Source organism: Petromyzon marinus, chromosome 31 (genome assembly GCF_048934315.1).
Source record: "Petromyzon marinus isolate PM22_M1 ecotype Great Lakes invasive population chromosome 31, UKy_Petmar_22M1.pri1.0, whole genome shotgun sequence".
Lineage (NCBI taxonomy): Eukaryota > Metazoa > Chordata > Hyperoartia > Petromyzontiformes > Petromyzontidae > Petromyzon > Petromyzon marinus.
The window spans coordinates 9,159,224-9,181,176 of record NC_133697.1 but is presented as its reverse complement, the minus strand read 5'-3'; the positions used below and the strand labels follow the sequence as shown (position 1 = coordinate 9,181,176).

Genomic DNA, 21,953 nt, shown 5'->3' with positions numbered 1-21,953 from the left:
GCACTGCTCTGCATGACGCTTATACAATTTGTGTAAAAGACCAAACCAAAAATCTAACGACTTGAGCACTACTATGGCACTCGTAACGCCACTGCAGTGTGCTAAGAGCGACTCACGTCTTGAGTAGTCTGCAACTAGCAGCATACCCTTACACGGTGTGCCCTTCACGTGGATAGAGGGCCTCCTGAAGTCACTTCACTCGTTTGTGATGTCATCATCTGGGGCAGTGTTCTCCACACATATTCAATGGGGGGCCACTTTCGCCAATAAGACATCAGTCTGTGAGGGCCGCCACATTTGAAACCATTGGGTTTGACTGCCATAATGGGGTGTTTTCACGTGTTGTGTATTGTTGTGGGCCGCACTAAAGGCAACCAGGGGCCACCAGTAGCAATGAAGACCACGGATCTATCGCCATTCTTTGACGTAGGGTGGAGCACTGCTCTAGCTGCGTGGGTTTTGAATGAAAATGCCCTCGTCTTGTGACATGACGCTGACACTATAGTTGGAATATAATTGGCAGATATACAAACGGAAAAAATAAGTTTTGCGTCCATTTAGTAAATCTCACCAGCAGTTAGTGGCTTGGAGTGTTGCGTTGTGACGACGCTAACAGCAGGGCTATTCGCATCCACTCGTTACAACGATCTTGCAGAGACGGATTTAATTGTTTGCTGCTAAAATCGGCAGCCAGAAGCTGACAAATGCCATCAATTATCCCTCGGGTCCCTACCAGACACCATACTGCGCTGTCATAGTAAAAAGATGGGCGTACAATTGCAGTTTTCAGAGTAAGAAATTCATTTGACAGGTGTTTTGGTTGGCATGGGTTTAAAAAAAAAACTTTATTCAATGGTGCCCGAGACTGAAAAGTAAAATTTTAGAAATATTTGTGATTACTGTAAGGAATTAAAATATCCCAACATTAAGAATCAATATCAATCAGTGAGGATTTTAAAAGTCTTTTTTTTAAAGACAGCCTCATTAGTCTCAATATTATTTTTTAGGAAAATCCTGCATTGAGATGTTCAGCAAATTCCATTGTTTTGCATGTGGGAGGAAACCTGCACATTCACACAAAAAATACGGAATAAACAGCTGTTTATCAATCCACTGCTAGATGAAGACCTCACACCACATTGGCTATGGGGGGTTGATTCACCATACTTCACTATGCTAGGCGGTGCAGGTTGATAAAGGGGAGGCTCGAGACCAATTATGATATCACTTGCCACTTACTCACCATAGCCACTGGTCCCCCACACCTGCAAGAAAACACTCAAAGCTTCACACAGCTCTGTTCATGAAACTACTTGCTGTACTGCTATCTTGTGGCCACCCAGCAGGTTTGGGAGTTTCACAAATCCACGTGATCCACAACCTCTTCCCGGATCACAGGTATCCACCATCACACATATTAGCACGGTTGGCTACGTACGGTGCAAAATAAGTTCAACATACGTACTGGGCTCAGGTTCGGTGATAATTATAGGATTCTTAATATTTAGTAAAAGTGTTAGGACTAATATGCCAAACCCAAACATGTATTTTGAAGAATTAGGATTCACTGGTAAAGCACAGGGCACAAACTCAACTCACACTCAAAATCGTTACTCATAAAACCATGTATTACTTTCTTCAAAGCAACTCTCTCAACCCTTCGGAAAATGAACGCAAGCATCTGCATGTAAACATCGCGTTACAATATTATTTAACATCCAAAGTTGCGGTACAAAGTTGAGGTGTCGGATTTCTTTTAGTCTTAAAATAAGATTTAAAAAAACACTGACCCAATGAACAATGCTTTGCGACCAAATTGGTGCGAAATATCAGATTTTATGGCTTATATTTCTTCACTTGGAAAGCTCCAAAGTTTTTAAGACTGTTAACACGTTTAAGGAATTCTTGTTTCATGGCGTTTTTTTTTGTTTGTGGAAGGAAACAAACTGGAGAAAACCCACACATAGGAAAATACTACGGACTCAGTTCACATGTTGGAAAATGTTTGTTTTAACCGATTTTATTTGTACATAATTGTGGCCAGGTCTCCATTAATAACTCTGGAGACAACCACCAAGGTCACGCATTTTGAACGATTCGTCAAGATGTGAATCTGGCCCTAAGCCTCTGCAAAAAACAGGACAAACCTACTTTCTGTATACACCCCTAAAGTCCCATCCTATAGCCCAGCAAATGGGCACATTACGCACATCACCACATCTCTTGCTATAGAAGCAGCAATTCAGAACTCCTATACGATCTACCAATCCCATCTCCCGAGTCGCTGGATTAACAAAAGGTGGGTAAATGCTGCCACCACCACCACCACTCCCAGCCAGCAGCAGTTTAAAGTCCAGGCTTGGTGAACCACCAAAGCTCCAACTTTCCAAGTCTACCAATGTTACTCTTTGAAATGCAGGGCATTGGCCGATATGTGAAGTTCACAATATATACATACACACACTCTCTCTACCGGTCTAATTGGAAAGATTGGTTGGTTGGTGGGTCCCAGCGCCTGGAGTTACAGAGAACATTCGAGCACCGATACACCCCAACGTGACAGGGTCAAACGGTGTGCAGATCACCACGTGGAGGCCAATGATCTGCTCGCATAACTGCGAGGCACATTTTACACCATGGTGAAAGATAGGCTAGACCTGTCAAGTTAAGTCGAAACAGGGTTGTTGCATTTTATTTAATATTATCATAAACTTATTGATACAGAATAACAAGCCTCAATTCACTTTGCAACGAAAGTTTTTTTAAAAGATCCATACATTAAAAGGCAGTAATGGTGATGAGATTATAGAAAATAAAAATGAGGAAATTAAAACAATACAATGAAGCGATTAAATCCGAGATGCAGATTAAAAAACCAGTCCCGATGACCTTCGTGCCCATTATGGCACTAAAATGCCCCATCACTAAAGCCTTACAAATCGGGCCTTTTGTGTAGTTGTGGACCGCGTATTGGCTCACACGTTACGTTTTTTACAGAGCAGCCCAGAGCAATAGAAAGCAGACACCAAATCAAATATGCATTTTCTCATGGTGGAACTTCCAAACGATTGATGTTCACGCAAGCAATGTATGAAAACACAATCTCAAGGTGGTTTTGAAAGGCCAATGCAACGAGTGTTTACATGGAGTTGACTGAAAACCAGAGCCACAATAAAAGTACATCCATTTAAATTTACCACAGGTAAGCCTCTAGTCACCTTTTTGAACCAGCAATTCACCCGAAGCATCCAAAGGTCATGACAGTGTGAACATTTGAGAGCAATATTTGAGTGATAATTTCACCAGTAAGTTCCATTGTAAAAAGCTGGCTCCCCTCATGGGCAACTATGATGAAAACTTACAATCAGATTAAAAACTAACACATGACCTTTGCATGTTCATCACGTCTTCAAACAATTTTTCCAATGCCTGAACAGAACTCCATCATCACTCTGTGCCACTGACGTGTACCAGGTTGCCACAGTTGCTCATCATAATAGTAGAATGTCCTTAGCGGTGGCGCATTTGCCACTTGTTGCAAAAGTTCACGGGTCGAATTCAGCGGCCACCCTGGTTATTACCGTGGGTGTAACAACCACGACAATACTCAACAGTGGACGGTAAAGATCCTCTGTCGTCATTCGCAATAGTAGGCCAATGTGCTGGTGTCAGGATTGAAATGTCGAATTCTAAGTTACTTGTAAAATTACTCAAATCGGGATTATATATAGCAGCAATCATCGCAGATTAATGCCCCAAATCACTCTTGCAAATAAGATTATTTTGGTCTCTCAAGTTCTCAGCTGGTTAAACAATAAATCAACTGAACAAACTTTAACTAAACGTGTTGCCGGTAACCAAAGCCTGCAACAATTTCCCCCGTTTACCATGGCCTTAAATTGAGTCTCTAAAAGCACAGGCCATTAATAATGACATCACTTTTTATTTCGCTTGCTAATGGCACTCCCCTACATGGCCAAAGGCAGGGCATTGGGCAGGATATGGCAACACTCGTCGATTGGCCCATCGAAAATTTCAAGCCTTTAAATTTCGATTTAAAGCTTTCGTGACTGCAAGGATTCATCTTCTTTGGTTCTTTCGGTAAAGTCACGTAAAAATGAGAATAAAATAATAAAATAAAACAATGAAATTCTCACGACGTTTCGGCCACAACACAAGTAGCCGTCCTCAGGTGAAGAAACAGGACTGTCCAGAAGACAGCGAAGAAGACAGCGCTTGAGTGCTGTCTTCTGGACAGTCCTGTTTCTTCACCTGAGGACGGCTACTTGTGTTGTGGCCGAAACGTCGTGAGAATTTCATCGTTTTATTTTATTATTTTATTCTCATTCTACGTGACTTTACCGAAAGAACCAAAGAAGATTTCAAGCCTTTGTCGCGCAGCTTTCGCTGGAAATCGCAGAGCACAGTGCTGCACCGTGCGACAGTAAGGCGACAGGGCAACAAACGGGCGGCTGTCGCTTTGTAAAACAAATTAAATCACTGCATGAAGACAGAAACACTGCTTCACGAAAAAATAGCAGCAACCTGGTGGCTTTGCTGCCAGTTATCAGCAGAAGCAGCCTTCTCGCGATCACAAATTCAGCGCATTTAGGGATCATTCAACATCACCATTTATCACAAGTAAACAAATCGCAACCATGGGATGGGAGAGGGGATACATCCGAATGTATTTTTTTCAAAATAAATTTGGTGAAAATTCGAGGGGTGTGAGGATAGGCAACAGTGTATAACACCCCAATGCATGATGTGAAAATGGTGTCATGTTGTATGATCCCCAAGTTCAACATACATTTTTTTTTGGCCAGTTAGAAGACCTTTAAAAAACAAGTATGACCTTACACACCATGCATTTGAGGTCAGTCGAGTGTAAGCATCACCCCACACACAACCGATTAACTTAAGAGGCGACTGTGACACGTTAATAGCATCAATGTACATTGGTATATAAGGAACAAAAGCGTCAGTGTTTTGGGAACTGTATACCTGTACCGCAGGTGAACAAGTGAATGGCGAATACAATTTAACATTCCGAATGAAGTTTTGAATGTGAAAACTAATTTGATTTTTTTTCCATTAAAAGTCCAATTCTGTTTCAGATAGGTCTACAGTACATGTTTTGTATCGCTCCAGTTTGTCATACAGGATCATGGGTTTCCAGTTTTAATTCGCTCAAACAAGTTCAAGCACTCAATTTATTTTCCCCAAAATCTAATTTTGTATAGCAATTGGCTTAATTCTCCAATGTGACAAATTGGATCAATATTAGTGGGGTCGGTTCATCCATGATTTGCAACACCACAAATGATACCAGATTTAAATTAAACGCACCATTAAAATCGAGCCAGCAAGGTGTTTCCTTTCAGCTCGTGTGGCGTCACTTATTAGAAAAAAATGCCAAATGTAAATGCGCAACCGTGCTATCGCAAATAAAATTTCAGGGACTACCTAGGCAACAGAGCATAAGCACTGACTGAAAGTGCTTTGCCACTCTCATTATGGACAAACACAGCCTTATAAACCAAAACCAAGCGAACAGGAGCAAGCTAACATTTTGGCCGATGGCACTCGTCTGCTCCGTACTATGACAAAGCAAGAAGAGACCACCGACTGGGATAGTAGCTTACTATGTATCTTTCAGTGCATCATAAGGCAGTGTTACTTAAACGACGAAGGTGATAAATACTCTTTGGTTTTTTCGGTAAAGTCACGTAGGTAAAATAAAATAAATTAAAATTAAAGAAAACAAATCAATCACGACGTTTTGGAGGCAACACAAGCTTCCGTCTTCCGGTGGTACAGTCACAGCAAAATCGCTGCATCAAGTGATGTCAGCGATCTTGCTGTGATGCAGCGATCTTGCTGTGACTGTTCCACCTGAAGACGGAAGCTTGTGTTGCCTCCGAAACGTCGTGATTTGTTTGATTTTAGTTTAATTTATTTTATTTTACCTACGTGACTTTACCGAAAAAAACAAAGACTATGAATCCTTGCAGTCACGAAAGCTTCAAATCTAGAAGGTGATAAAGTATTCTCAATGTAGTTTCCAGCTGGGCCAAATGATCACTGTAAACCACACTCCTGACCAGTATCGCTGGGAACCAGAGAAAGCCGCATTCAAATCGAAAACGCCCACGCCTTAAACCGCCGCCTTGACATTCAAATTCCATTTGTACAAGTAATTTTTTTAAAAATAACATTTAATAACAAAAATCTATATCTTATTTGCGCAGAGTCTATTAGAACCCGTTGGAATTCAGACCCTTCTCGCGCGGACAAAATTTGAAGTACTGTGTTATTACTTTATGATCTCTGGGGGTTTTCTTTGTACGATCTGCGATTAAAACGATTTTAAACTCGTGGAAAACATTGGCGAGCGGCAGAGACAGTTTCAACAGCGGCGCTGCGTCGCCGCGTGCTTCGGAGCTATTACGAGATCAGCCCCGACAGTTGCGCAGTCAACCAAGTGCCGAATTCGCGCACGCACGCACACAAAACAGGCATACACACACACACAGCCACACCACGAGCACGCACGCACAAACTTATATGAACGCAAAAGATCCATCATTGAAGACTGCTGGGACAAGTGCTGGTTCGTGAGCAGACCGGCACACAGCACAAGGTGTTGGCATGGCCAGAACCACGTATGGCTCGGACACCCCTCCGTCTCCCCCTATGCTGACACTGACCACCCAACAACACCAGGAACTCGCTTTAAGCTTCGTGGACCGAAGACAGAACCACGCCTGGGCTTAAGATAGCAATTTCAATACCTCAAGCAATGTCGAGCATATACACACACACACAAACCACGCAAAACATCTACACGAGCATACACAGCCACACACACACAATTGTGGTCATTAAGTGCCAGCCTCAACACATGGGATTTTTGTTGTTGGTTACCAATGAATATGCATTCGTGTAACTGAGTGAGCAAACGTTATGGCCCTAAACTGCAGCTCTCGTAAGTCATAATAATTACACAACATAATGAAAACCCAAATCTTGAAGTCAGAAAATACTGCAAATACTGCACTAGCTACTTCGCTCAGTGATGATTGTGTGCAAGTGTGTGCCGTCGTTTTAAGAGAATACAATGACAATCGGGCATGGCCATAAACCCCTACCACGCCTGCGAGAGCCAAAGACCTGAACCACATTAGAACCCAGTTGCTGTTTGAGAAGCGCACTCAAAAGTACAACTTTACACGTATATAAAAATAGACGCCTGTGCTTGTCATACCATTATTTTCATCACCAAACACATCATACATCATTCGAAATGTGGTATAAGTACTCCAGGTGTAGACACAGCAGCGTCCACAGTCAGAGGTCCAACGAGTGTCAGGAGACAAGCCTGGCCCCTCTGGCCTCTAAGACCAGTGCCACTCCACTGATCCACCTTGTTCCTGAAAGGGATTTTTTCACCTCTAGAGTTCAAGCGCAACAAAGGGATCAGAGTCAAGACAGCAGAGTTCTCAGTTGTCGACGAGAGAGCAGAGCAGTCTGCCCGGTGGAAAGGTTCACGCGCCCCAAGGCTGAGCTGGGTTTCACCGTTGTCTCAGAAAAACCAGGAAGAAATGTGAGGTGACGCAGCTTCTCGGTCATTGACAAGGCCAACCTGCCTTCTTACTCCAACACGAGGCAGAACCAGATGCCTTGGCAAATACTCTTAACACAAACCCAAGCTTGGTTGATAAATATGGCAATTGGGCCACCATCCACCCGTAAAAAACCTGGGGTAAATGAGACATCAACTTCATTCTTTCGAAACAAAGGTGGATCAAGTCTCTTGTCATTGTCCCCATTGCGGCTGCGTGGGTCACGGCGATGTTGGTGATGGGTTTAGCCACCATACACTAAAAAAAAAATAAACTTCAGCCCAACTTAGGGCCCAATCAATCTTAAGATTTTCAATTCTGTTGGTGAGCAGCAACGTGATAAGATGACCACACCTCCACTGAGCACACAAAGCAAACACCTGACCAAGCAACTTCAGATCAGGGAGGCCCAGGCAGTCAGGTGTCCTCTTGCATGTTAGGGTGTGTAAATGGTGGCAAACAAAAATGCAGATTCAGGTGTCTCTGTTTTTTTCTCTGCGCAAGCAGGCGTTGGTGGCAAGTAATTATTTTATATTTTTTATTCATCACACTGCTGCTTCAGTTGATGGCAACTTGAGCTCAGGCAGATAGTGTGTCTGTCTCACCCGGTGAGCAGGTGAAAAATGCTGGCGATAGGTTTTAGCCACCAAATCTCCAGTTCACACGGGGCAAACCAATGTCGGCTCCAGGGTGGCCCAAGTGTCTCCATCTCTTCACCACGTGAGCGGGCGGACAATCTTGCTGAACGGTAGTGGTTTTGTCCACCAAATCCCACACTGCACAACAGATTGACATGTCAGCCAGTGACCCAAGCAAGTCTAAGGTGCGTTCCTCACCTATCGGGCTGACGATGGCCGGTTGCCTTGAACAAGTGGGTAAGTGGCATCTGGTGTTGTTATCTGTTGCCGCCGATCATGACGACGACAGCGATGGAGTCCTTTTGGGCAGCCACGCACGCCATCCACGCTACGACTTGTAGTTGGACGTGAGCCACGTGAGGCCCTCGTAGAGACCGTCGCCAGTGGAGGCGCACGCCGGCTGCACGTACCAGTTGCGGTCACGGACCCTGGTCAGTCCGAGCTTCTCCTGCACCTCGTGGGGCCTCATGGCGTCGGTCAGGTCCTGCTTGTTGGCGAACACCAGGATGATGGCATCGCGCATCTCGCGGTCGTTGATGATGCGGTGCAGCTCCTGCCGAGCCTCGTCCACGCGGTCTCGGTCGGCGCAGTCCACCACGAAGATGAGTCCCTGCGTGCCCGTGTAGTAGTGTCGCCAGAGGGGCCTGATCTTGTCCTGGCCGCCAACGTCCCACACGTTGAAGCGCACGTTCTTGTAGGTGACAGTCTCCACGTTGAAGCCCACCGTGGGAATGGTGGTGACGGGCTGGCCGAGCTTGAGCTTGTACAGGATCGTGGTCTTGCCGGCAGCGTCCAGGCCCAGCATGAGAATGCGCATCTCCTTGTTGCCGAACATCTTGGAGAGGAATTTCCCCATTGTCCGTCGATTTCCCCCGCGGGGGGGTAAACCGATGTGAAACCGACGCAAGGGAGGCCGGACAACGCCGCGGAAACTCGCCGCTCTCTCTACCTCGGTGCGGTAGAAATAAAAGGGTCGCTCCGTCTGTTAATGTTGTACCTTTCAAAACAGCGGCACTGTGAACATGTAAATTGTTTATAATGTTAAAAAAATTAGAGGCAAACTGCTGATCCGCTCGTGTACAGTACTCAACTTATCCGCCCTTTCGTGTCCAACACTCCCGCCGGATAATGAACCGCAAAGCGGATAAAATCGAGATTTTTGTATGCAAATAGATGTATACGGTGTTGTAATTAAAATTACTTATGTTAAAATGGTAAAAGCAAAATGCTGACACAGCAGTGCGACCTAAAAACTCGCGTCGCCTTCACGAGCTCGCCTCGAATTGGTGGATAGTCGTAGCAGGACGCGGTACTGCAGTTGTGACCACGCACGTGACCTAAATAAAACATTTACACTAACATTACCGCACTTTTAATCAAGCGGCGGTGCTATTAAACCCAAAACTCTTCAAACTAAACTGGGCACGACACGAGGGAAAGTAAGCGGTCTTTCTCCTGCCTCTTACCCGTCTATGACATACACTGTAATAAGCACTCACAGTTACTGTATAGTTATTTTAACCGGCATACGACCTTAACATTTTACACCGTTCGATCACAGAATAAACCAAATGTTGTTTAAAGAGGGGCGAAATAAATCAAAGCTATTTAAATAAAATAATAAAAGAAATCGGCAAAATTAAACCGTAAATTTTTTTGCCGGCTAAAGGCCTCGAAGCCTACGGTCTTTCCTAGAAACCTCGCTGGTCTCGTCGCCTCCCAACCGGGCTCGGCGCGCCGTATCCGAGCGGCGTCCAACGCCCTCCCTTGCCCTCCCGCCTCGCGGTCTTTTCCGCTTAAATCGCGCAAACGAATCGGTCGACTGGACCCGTTCCTGCCCGGCCAAATCGCTCTGCCGTCGTCGAGTCCGGTATTGCTTTAAACCGCACGGTTAACGAGCGAGCGAGAGAGAGAGAGACGAGCGGCCCGAGGCAAGGCGGCGGCGGCGGTGGGCGGTGGAGTGACCGGATAAAGAGTTCTGGAGCGCGGCAGACACGGTCCCCGCCCTCCTACCACCAACACCACCACCAACACCACTTACCACCACCAACCACTCTCTTCTCTCCGCCAACCAACTCACCCACACATCCCTCAATTAATTACTCTGTTGCCACAATCCACAAGGGATTATTATTTCTCTCACCAACCCCTACCCACCACCCCAACCACGTCCTTTATTTATTAACCCTCAAGCCATTGTCACGGTCGAATATCTTCCCTGTGTTTCTTCTTCTTCACAAGGCGGCCTTGACCGTGCCACGCCCGGGCATCCTTTTATTCTACCAAACGTTAATGATATTGCCATAGTTGTTGAGCTGTGCCCGCGCGCGTGTGTGTGTGTCACTGCATAGGGCCACTTTTTTAGTTGGTATTTGGGATAACTTCACAGGGTTGCCATCCTTTATTTAACCGTGCCACATTTAGTGATCTCAAGATCGAGCCACCGTATCCTTTATTGAAACATTGTACCGTCATCCTCAATGTTACCATTGGCACACCCATCCCGTTTTCTCTGATGGGCTTTCAAAGTAGATTAGTCACATCCTATATACCAGACCACACTGACAAAACAGTCGCGTCCCTCTTGAATTAAATGCGGTCTTAGTCCCAATAGACCCAGCCCGTCGTCATGTGTTTCAGTACCATTCAAAATCCTACATCATTTATTCGTACAATGAAGTATTAACCCTATCAAAAACAAAAATACAATACTCTATACACATTCCTTCACATTTCAGTCGATGACAAAAGTCACCCGAAAAGCGCCCGATCTCGAAAGTTCTCGAATGCTAAGCTGAGTTGACCCTGGATAGTTTTTTTGGATGGGCGACCACCGTACACAGCAGGCTGCTATATAGACTGTCGTGGATGACAGAGAGCGGCAAAGTCCAAAAACATTCGTGTCACTGTACTCCCACGTCTGTGCTCCCCGCCTTCACCCACCCATAATGACCGACGCGGTGAAGTATGGACAAACAACCACCAGCATGTCACCCGCACTGCACGATGAGGCCCCTCCTCCCCTCGCCCCCCGTCCGGCAGTCTAGTAACAAAAGGGACTGTGTGTGTACACAATAGTGGCAGTGATCGTTGGCGTGCCTTTTGTTAAAGTGTGTCCCGCACATCGACTCTGACACACCCACACATTGCGCCCCATTCACAATCTCTCACACACACTAACCCACCCACCCACCCGAACCTCGTTGCTACAGCGGTGTGCAACCTCTCTTGAAGATGGATTTTAACCCCTGCACACCCATCAAGCACTGCCATTGCACAATTCATATTGCCTTATGTCACTTAACCCGTAGCACAAGTGAGTAATGCGACCATTACGATGCTTTAATGGTGCCGTGTTTGCGCAGTGCACTATACAAGTACATTTTGGGGTACGGTAATGCATCCTGTGCGTGTATATATACCTGTATGAACATTTTACACCGTACGTTTATGTGGAGCAGATGCCCTATAAACCCGGCGAGATCTGAGTTTGATTCCCGGCCATGGCTAACATCAGTGGTGAGTGATATCCGAATCATTCTTGGATTCCCATCTCCACCTACCCACACTAACAGAGGAGGGTGCAGGAAAAAAAACACGATTGTTGTACTGTACTATGCTCCAAAGTCTATGCTGGCCCGCTATCACCAACATGCATGGATCCGCGTTGTACAAGGTATGGTCCAATAAACCACAGGATCCGAATGTTGTGGGGTGGGAGGGAAGCGGGGAACTTCATCCAGCAGTGGATTGAGACGACTCTAAGTGCACTGTCGATGCAGTACACAACATTCCAAAGAACAATGGGAAAATAATCAATGTACTTGTATACAATACACGTTTCTCACGTTGTTTATTTCCAACCTTCGTCCCTGTAGTGTGGTACCCCATTCCCAAACCGTACATGCTCGTCATCCCGAGGCCTGTTCAACTCCAGGCTTAAGAATTTCCTGGTTTTATCTCTCCGTCTATAAACATGCACAAGTGTGTCTGTACAGAATCTTGATAAGCGGTCGCCGATACGAAGTTCCCGTATTGTATAATACCTTACGTAACCAACGCTAAACAAAGCCAGTTTTGTGAAGGTAAAGAGGATTACAAAACGAGCTGGCAAGAAGAGTGTGAAAAAAAGTCAAGCATTCGACGAAGGTGGGATTCGAACCCACGCGTGCAGAGCACAATGGATTAGCAGTCCATCGCCTTAACCACTCGGCCACCTCGTCACGGGCAACAGTTTATATTCATCAACTGACATGCATCAACTGACATGCATCAACTGACACGCATCAACTGACACGCATCAACTGACACGCATCAACTGACACGCATCAACTGACACGCATCAACTGACACGCATCAATTGACACGCATCAACTGACACGCATCAACTGACACGCATCAACTGACACGCATCAACTGACACGCATCAACTGACACGCATCAACTGACACGCATCAACTGACACGCATCAATTGACACGCATCAACTGACACGCATCAACTGACACGCATCAACTGACACGCATCAACTGACATGCATTAATTGACACGCATCAACTGACATGCATCAATTGACACGTATCAACTGACACGCATCAACTGACACGCATCAACTGACACGCATCAACTGACACGCATCAATTGACACGCATCAACTGACATGCATCAATTGACACGTATCAACTGACACGCATCAATTGACACGCATCAACTGACATGCATCAATTGACATGCATCAATTGACACACATCAACTACCATGCAACAACTGACACGCATCAACTGACATGCATCAATTGACACGTATCAACTGACACGCATCAACTGACATGCATCAACTGACATGCATCAACTGACATGCAACAACTGACATGCATCAACTGACATGCAAAACTGACATGCATCAACTGACATGCATCAACTGACATGCAACAACTGACAAGCATCAACTGACATGCATCAACTACCATGCATCAACTGACATGCAACAACTGACATGCAACAACTGACATACATAAACTGATATGCAACAATGTCTCTTAGATTGACATTGAAAGTCTAGCAACAACAACTTGCTAAGTTACCGAGTACTGGTAGTGCATTAAGCATCGTGAACTGATAAAATAATGTCACGGGACAATTGACCATGTATTAGACGTGGTGCATTTATACAGGCTCCTAAATGCGTAGCTGGAATCGCAAAAAAAATGTGCATAATGTATTAGCCCTAGAAAGTTGCCAGATTTTCCCGAGTCGCTTTTACTTCATTTTGTTGCGAGCGAAGCCCAAAGAGTTTCTCAATCCAGAAACCAAATCACAACGTTGGAAACACCGCACCTCACGTCTACCTCTGTTAGGGTGGAAGAGCAATGTTTGATAGCAAGTTTATGGCATGCTGTCATAGTATGCATAATATCATCATCATCACCAGCCATGACCTATCCACTGCTGGATGAAGACATCGTCAATCCATCGCCACCCCTCACAGAATGGAGATGCCACTATCCAACTCGCTCATGCGTGCAAGCTATATATATTGTACTTTATTACCGGCTGTCAAATCAAATGAAATGTACGTTTGACCCGGTGAGAACTCAAAGAGACCAGTATACATTTGGCTTTAAACTTTCGTGACTGCAGGAATAATTTATTTTATAGTTGTATTTTTATTTTCTATCTTCGTGACTTTACCGAAAGATCCAAGAATATGAAGACCAATTTAAGTCTCATTTGCAAAAGTGGTCTGGGGGGGGGGGGGTTGGGGGGGGCGGGTCACAAAAACGACAGAGGAAAAACAGAACGAGTTAAAACAATAAACTGCAATCAACGAAGCGAAGAGAAATTACAGCAAAGGCAACCGTCTCTCAAAGAGAAATCTAAAATATGGCACAGACATCAATGGAGCAGGTCCCCTACAATTCAAATTGACCAATGGGGAGCGAGCGCTGTGGGGGGGGGGGGGGGGGGGTGTGGGAGCGCCACCCGTTGAGACGGGAGGAGATTCCTTTAAGGGGCGAGCCCAGGCGTGATCCCACTGCACCAGAATCATATAATGAAACACTGTATAACAATAGGGTTTTTTGGCAATAAAACAGTTGTGTTAAGATGTTAAAACATCCAAACGGAAATCCTTTTTCAAGGAATCCTGTCCGCATTAAACACGCGTATTTGTGGTGGACATGCAAACAAAAGTGCTCTGATACTATATGCATTGTCTTTGAAACTGATTGGGCCACACCAGAGACAGCTTTCGTTATATATAATAGGGTAAAAGCTGTTGTTATATTTTGACACTGGCAAGAAAGGTCCCATATTGTCACCAGAATCATATTTATTTATTTACTTATGCCGGAGCAATCCGATGAGCTGTAAAGCCCTTTCCCAACGAATGTGCAGAACGTTACAACAACAAACGATACCAAGACACGACCGGAGTGCAAACGTATAGGAAAGGTAAACAAATCACTTTAAAAAAAACATACCAATAAAACGAAACTATATATTTATATATATTTTTACCTTACCAGGTAAAACCCACTGAGCTATTAACTTTTTTTCAGAAGCTACCTGGCCACCACAAATGTGGCTTATCACGTGGAAATGTATAGCAGCAAAATGATAAATCAACATTCCTCTCCACCTACTGAAGCGTGAGCACGTGGCCGTGATCACGTGCCTCCACCGATCGCGACACGCAACAATAGAACGGCCGATGCACGTCACGAAACTCGACGCACCGCGTGGCAATTGAAATAAACAACAACAAAAAGCCGACGTTTCGGGCAATGGCCCTTCTGAAATAGCACGCAAATACAAAAATACAAATAGCAATGCGCATGTGGGCTACGAGGAATGATACAAATACTGGAGTTCGTGCGTGAATTTTGTTTTTATTATTTTGAACGGTTTGTCTGTTAATGTCAATTATTTAATAGGGTACTCACTCATATGACAATTTGAAAACCGTTCATCAGGAAACATTTTTTAAAGTTGTATATTTTTCAGTGCAACCATGGTGTATAATGTATTCTCCAACTATTATTCATTGTATCGCTCTGCCCTCTGTCTTTGTTCAATCAAGAGGGAACATTGCCCGATACATCACCAATTCTACATTGTATTTTTAACAAATGTGTTGAGTTTTTGTTATTTTTGCACCATTGCACCACGAGCGGTGTCACCAAATACTTAGTCTACTTATAAGTGAGCTTATTTGATTAATTCCTACGACTGTATTGCATTAAATTAGCCGAAATGGACCTGCTAGTTTCAATGACTAATTTCCTCTGTATGGGATTTCCCAGTCAAACTGCACAGCACTTGCAGCGATAAAATAGGCAATCGACGTAAATCTAATTACAAGCGACCAAGCACATCGTAAAGTACGGTACAGTATTAAATTGTCTCAGTAAATAATTGCCTACACCATTCAAAATACTCTTTGGGTTATTCGGGTAAAGTCACGTAGATAGAAAAATAATGAATTCCTGCAGTCACGAAAGCTTTAAATCAGTACCATTAAAAATGTCATCCATCCAATTGAAGGGAAAAAAAATCCTCATCCTGATAACATTCGTATAGGTTGATATCAATGCTGTGTCTCATCTGACGAGGTGGCCGAGTGGTTAAGGCGATGGACTGCTAATCCATTGTGCTCTGCACGCGTGGGTTCGAATCCCACCTTCGTCGACAACTTTTTTGGGTTCAAACATACCCATACTCCCTCTCCCCATCCCCTCCCGTTTTCCCACCGGCCGTAACCCAATTGACTTTTCTATTTTTTCATATTCCTTCCCCAACGGACAGGAAATTCCATTTCATAATAAAAAAAAGTGTGAACATTCCCGTCGCTCTCATTCCCCTACCACTATTCCCAACGCTGCAACAATGGAGCAATGCTCTCTGCTGCCACCAAGTGTGCAAGTATTGTAATTGCACGAGTTTCAATATCAATCTCATCATCGACCGTGGTATAGCAGGCCAGGGGTCGGCAACCTGCGGCTCTTTAAGGACTGCTTCGTGACGTTATTCGTTAAACATCGGCTAGTATTCACATGCGTTGCGGCTGTTGAAATATTGAGGGGGTCTATTTGTTACCGAAAAATGGCTCTTCTTGTTATTTTGCTTGCCGACCCCGGGTCTAGCTACCGGAGGGGTACTTCCGCCGCTGGAGACTCCGACCAAATCCTTCCAAAAGCACCTTAAGCTCTTTCCACATGGACAATCATGGAGCAGATGGCACCCTTGATGTATCCTTCTGTGGTAGCCCAGTGTACTGTGACCCTTCTCCAAGATATCTAGGGGTTATCATGGATAGAACCCTGATCTTCAAGATCTGCGGAAATATCCTGGAATACAGATGTAAGATAATCATTGATGGAAAATGAAGACGCATAGTTACAATTTTTATTTAGCGTCAACATGCAAAACCATATTTTTTGTACAACAGTGCGAGTCGCATAATAGAGGGGACAGCAGATGGTAGGTCACGACGCTAGCCGGCGAATTCTAAAGGAGATGAGAAACCAGGTTCTTTAATATTTTCAGCCATTAACGTACAACACATTTTTATAGTGCACGTGTTTTATTGTATGTTTGACCTTGTCACCAAAATAATTTCCAAATTGAGATCATACATGGGAAACTTGAATGGATATTGGACAAAAATGCCCTCATAACCAGATGAGAGAGTTTTTCAGTTCTCGACTGTCAAACTTTAAAATGCCGCGAGGTCTTCAGTCCAATCCGGTGCGGCCCAATCCGGCATGGGCACCTCGAAGCCCCAACCAGGCCCACTGTAGCGCAGGGCGTGCAGGCACATGCCCAGGTCTCGCGGCCTTGGGTCTGGCCGCTGCAGCCGGCACTCACTGCAGATGGGGTCTTTCTCCGGCCACACAACCTCCGCCATCACAGCCTCACTCGCGACGTCACTAACACCACCACCTCCACGAACACCACCAGGGCCCGGTGGGATTCGCCCCCACGCCCATTCATCGGCAGCGCCCAGCCGCTCCACCAGCGAGCGCGCAGACGGCTCGCACGTCTCGTCGGCGATGCGCCGGAGGACGTCGACGAGTGGCGCTCCGTTGGCCCATGCCGGCGACCCGTACACGGGGTCGAGCAGGATGGGGAAGCCCAGGCTCTGCAGGTGGACGCGCAGCTGGTGGGACCGTCCCGTCACGGGCACACAACTCAGCAAGCTCGAGCCGCCTGCGCAAGTGTCAGCGTCGTAACGCAGGCGGCGGAACAGCGAGCGGCTGGGCTTCCCGGCGAGGCGGTCCACGCGGCTCACGCCCAGCCGGCCCTCCACCACGGACAGTGGCTCCTCGCACACCACCTCTCCCGCCGGGAACTCGCCCACCACGCGGCACAAGTACTCCTTGTGCACCTGCAGGCGGCATCGTGGCAGCAGGGTCAACGCGTAAATACGTCACTGAATGGCCCCCACCGGAGGATTTTACAAGTTGAAGGCATTTCGGCTTTAAATATTTCATGTACGTTGAACTAGATTTCAACGTGCATAGCTCCAGTGGCCTAATATTGGAAGAGCATTTCAGATGGACGTAGAAGTGCATCTGAAAGTGCGCGATGCGGTGACTGTCTTTATTCGATGGTTCACCAAAAGCCACTGCGAGGATAACCGGAATTCACATGATGGTTTATGCTCCTTGGGGAGATCAGCAAGGTACCATTAGTGGCAGGTATTTTGTGCGCCACTGCAACTTTAATCTGCAACCGTGCTTTAGGACTCCCTTAATCGCTTCCTTTATCTTCTCCTGTTCCCTCCCATGCTTCTTGTTTCTCCACTTGGAGACGCCTGTTAGGTTAGGGGCGCATTACAAACGTAAGTTAGTGTAGTGTATAATTTATTTTCAATAAACAGGGTGCATTACCGTACATTAAATGCATTTATAGTGCTGTGCCCCGAGTGAATACTGCATCATAAAACGTAGCACAGTAGCGGTATCACTACTGCAGTGGAATCATTACTCACCTGTGCTAAGGTTCACTCAATTTTAACCCACTGTACAATGCAACGCGAATTGTGCAATGACAGAGCTGGTGGGTGTGCAGGGGTGAGAAATCCACCTTCAAAAGAGGCTGCACGCTGCTGTAGCAACAGCATCGGGGTTAAATAGAGGATGAGGGAGATTGTGAATTGTGTCAAATGTGGGTGTGTCAGAGTTAGGTCACAAGAGACGGGCGTGCCGTATATCAGTTGGGGTTCAGTTAAGGCAAGGATCACTGCTGCTATAGCGTACACCCACACAGCCCTTTTGTCACTCCACTGGTGGATGAGGGCTTCACCACGTCGTGTGGATCATGGGGGGATTGGTGGAAGTGGAAAGCATGGAAAGCAGAGACGCAAAAGCGTACAAGTACAGTGGTTTTGCTGCACTGCCATCTGTTAACCATAGCATTTGCACTGCAGCCTTATAACCATGCATGGTCACCCATCTAAGCGCAATCCTAATTCAGTTTAGCTTTGCTTCCTTGATCTTACGAGGACGGCAGCATTCCCTGCTGGTTGCTCAGAGGCACAGGCATATACAGTATTTGTAAGCCAATTAAAAATGCGAATATCACCCTAATCCAATTGAGCATGGGGGACTGCTTATCTCTGTTGGTGGTTCTGAGCCAATGGTAGAAAGTCAACATGCCGATGGAACGTGCACATCTCTCTCTACATGACAACCATTATGGACTTCTCAGTGGTAGAGATTGTGACCCTGGTGGGATAATTCACTGTGTTGACCACCGGCCTAAATTTGAACTCACGACCTGCCTGCCAATTGCCGATCAGGCACTCTCACATCATCATCATCCTCAGCCAAGATGTCATCATCTCTCACTGTCCTGTGATGCACACCAGGGTTTCCCAAACTCCATTACCAATCTCTACCACGTTTTCTCAAACTTCCACCACGGCACGTAGAGTCTTTTAGAATTGACCTATTTTATTATTACACGCTTTTTATTAACTCTGTTGTATCCTCAAATCTTGTAACTCATTTTTAACCCACTTCCCAATGTGGTATCAGCTGCAAACTTGGTATACTTATGTCATACTGATGATAATACTATATTCTATAATTTAAAATTAAAAAAAATATTTTAAACATAAATTTGTATATGTTATGTTTCGGCTTGGGTCAAATTGTCCACGCTCAACTCACGTTGGCTGTCATTGGCCACGGTCCCCTTACGTTATGGCAAGCTTCGGGGCCACTTCCTGGAGTCGTGGAGTTATTCCATTACTAGTAGGGTACATTTCATTAAAAGCGTGTTTTTTTAAAGTATTTTTTTACTTATTTCATATACAAAAAGTATATATAGGCTGCACCTACTTAATGATTTCTAAACACAATCTAAAGCACCGACTTCAACTTACAACAAATATCTTTGTTTACTTTGGGTGTCCCATTGACGTATTTAACGCCGATGAAAATGTCAAGACCGCATTTAAGTGGGACGTGTTTAGCAATCAGCATGCTGGTGCAAGCGTTAAAAGACTTAATTTCTAATTGATCTCCGGAAAATGTGGTGCCGTACGATGCACGGTGTTCGTGGGTCCCGGTGGATGAACGAGAGTTGGGAGAAAGCCTGACACCGACTCGCACAGCCATATCGTGTCATCCAGAGGATTTTTCACTTTAAGCCGGGCCTGAGTCGGCCACACAAAATAATATTCTCACCCCGGCACACCACACCCAGTATACCCCCTCGCTACGGCTACTCGTAGTTGCGTGCCCTACGGGCTGCAGTCTTAAGTCTATCAGCGACCCGGAAAATACTCGGGTGAGAAATTAGGCCATCATCATAATCATCTTCATGAGGACGAGCGATGAGCGACGCGCGACGGGGACCGCACCAGCCTCTGCCTGATCTGCTCATCCACCCTCCTGGACGCCTCTCTGCTCTTGGCGAACACCACGAGGCCCGACGCGAGGCGGTCGAGGCGATGCAGCGTGTGCAGCCCAGACACGCCGCGCTCCTTGCCCAGCACGAACAGCAGCGAGCCGTGGCGATAGCGGCCGCACGGGTGGACGGGCAGCGACGCGGGTTTGTCCACCGCCACCAAGTCGTGCTCCTCGGCCACCACCACCACGGGCCGTGAGCTCACGGGCGGCTCGTGCCTGTGGGCCCGCAGGCGGATCGTGTCGCCGTCGCGCAGCACGGCGTCCAGGTGGGTCCGGCGGCCGTTGAGGGTGAGGCGGCCCACGGCGCACGCGGCCTCGTACGAGGCCACGGTCTCCGAGTGGAACTCGCGCTCGTAGAGCTGGCGCAGGGAGAGGCCGAGCCAGCGCGCCTTGCAGCGCGCCGTGGCGTCCGCGTAGTAGGGGCGCACCTTGCGCAGGGAGCCGTGGAGGACGAATTCCGTCTCGGAGAAGTGCGTCGCCGTGAAGGAGCGAGGCGATGGGGCGGGTAGGCTGCGGGTGGACGAGGGGGCGGTGGTTGTGGTGGTCGTAGACGGTGGGGTGAATGTTGCGATGGTGGTGGTGTACATCGGGGTGGTGGTGGTGGACAGCGGGATGGGTACTGGGGTGGAGGTCGCGGTGGTGGTTGTGGTGGACAGCGAGTCTGATGCTGGGGTGGAGGTCGCCGCGGTGGTTGACGCTGTGATGGAGGTGACGGTGGTGGTAGTGGTGGACATCGGGATGGTGGTGGTCATTGTTGTGGAGGCAATGAAGATGCTGTTGGTGGTTAACTGTGGGACGAGTGTTTTGGTGATAGAAGAGGTGGTGGACGGTGCGGAGCTGGCGACGGTGCTACTGCTGTTGCAGGGTGCAGTCACGTTACAGGCGGTGGATGCCGATGCGCAGGCGATGGACAATGGGGCACTGCTGGCGACAGCGGCGTCTGCTGTCAACGTTACGCAGGGACGGCTGAGGATATCCAACGAGGCGTCGGTAGATGCACCGTCATCCACAGGATACACGGTGGTTACGGTAACCGACGACCTCTCAGCGGTGGACGCCGAAGGTGTGGGCGACGCGGCCAACGCACCGACCGAAATGGTGGACTTTGAAACGGCCGCGCAGGCCAATGGGGTGGACGCTACCAAGGACGACGCAGGGGTCGCCAGGCCGTTGGTGGACGCCGAAGATACCCTGGAGACTGCGTCGTCCGAGGCGCCCCGAGCCTCCCCTTGAAGGCTTCCGCTGCCATTCCGCGGCGGCGTAGGGACGCGGGCACGCGGATCGCAGCCGCTGCGGCTCCACACGGCCGCAAAAGACGCGAGGCGAAGGCGCATTTAGAGGCCTCGAGTCACCCCCCCCTTTACCCCCCCTTACCCCCCCCTTACCCTCACCCCCCCCCTTACCCTCACCCCCCCCCTTACCCTCACCCCCCCCCTTACCCTTACCCCCCCTTACCCTTACCCCCCCTGTTGGGTGAGTTCAAGTGACCCACGGACCCCGCCCCCCCAACGCGGTCACAACGCAGAAGCCACGTGGACGAGCCGCTGCACGTGGGTCGCACTTCCGCGTTCGGCGCGACCTTTGCCCCCCCCTCTCTCTCTCCCTCGCGTGTTCAAAGTGAACTTTATTGACAGCACCGAGATGCAGCGCATGCCGTCGCTTCAACCGTTAATATCGAAATGAAATCAATGCAAGGCAATTGTTGCGTGACATGTCACTGTTTAATGTGCTACGGCAATCGTATGACAAGAACAGTACTCACACGATAACA

At 47.1% G+C, this 21,953-nt stretch overlaps 2 protein-coding genes and 2 non-coding genes across 4 annotated transcripts; 1 reads left to right on the top strand and 3 right to left on the bottom strand.

The window, feature by feature from the left end:
• Positions 1–1,610: 1,610 nt before the first annotated feature.
• LOC116947778 (ADP-ribosylation factor 6-like) lies at positions 1,611–10,447 on the bottom strand. The gene has a single exon (XM_032963921.2). The coding sequence runs from the start codon at positions 9,117–9,119 to the stop codon at positions 8,592–8,594; it is 528 nt and encodes a 175-aa protein (XP_032819812.1). The 5' UTR covers positions 9,120–10,447; the 3' UTR covers positions 1,611–8,591.
• A 1,957-nt stretch (positions 10,448–12,404) lies between these two features.
• On the bottom strand, positions 12,405–12,486 carry TRNAS-GCU (transfer RNA serine (anticodon GCU)). The gene has a single exon. It is a non-coding gene; the product is annotated as a tRNA-Ser (tRNA).
• A 3,382-nt stretch (positions 12,487–15,868) lies between these two features.
• TRNAS-GCU (transfer RNA serine (anticodon GCU)) lies at positions 15,869–15,950 on the top strand. The gene has a single exon. It is a non-coding gene; the product is annotated as a tRNA-Ser (tRNA).
• Positions 15,951–16,653: 703 nt separating this feature from the next.
• On the bottom strand, positions 16,654–21,543 carry LOC116947777 (pseudouridylate synthase RPUSD2-like). The gene is made up of 2 exons (XM_032963920.2): positions 20,134–21,543; positions 16,654–17,649 (listed from the first exon to the last, which is right to left on the bottom strand). Exons 1-2 carry the CDS (start codon positions 21,514–21,516, stop codon positions 16,978–16,980), a joined length of 2,055 nt encoding a protein of 684 aa, XP_032819811.2. The 5' UTR covers positions 21,517–21,543; the 3' UTR covers positions 16,654–16,977.
• Between the last annotated feature and the right edge of the window lie 410 nt (positions 21,544–21,953).

Bases quoted from the DNA above. Each gene is read 5' to 3' on its own strand.
- LOC116947777 (XM_032963920.2), bottom strand. From the start codon at position 21,516: ATGCGCCTTCGCCTCGCGTCTTTTGCGGCCGTGTGGAGCCGCAGCGGC. The intron at 17,650-20,133 runs GTGCGGTCCCCG...TGCCGCCTGCAG, and splicing joins AGCAGATCAGGCAGAGGCTG to GTGCACAAGGAGTACTTGTG.
- LOC116947778 (XM_032963921.2), bottom strand. From the start codon at position 9,119: ATGGGGAAATTCCTCTCCAAGATGTTCGGCAACAAGGAGATGCGCATT.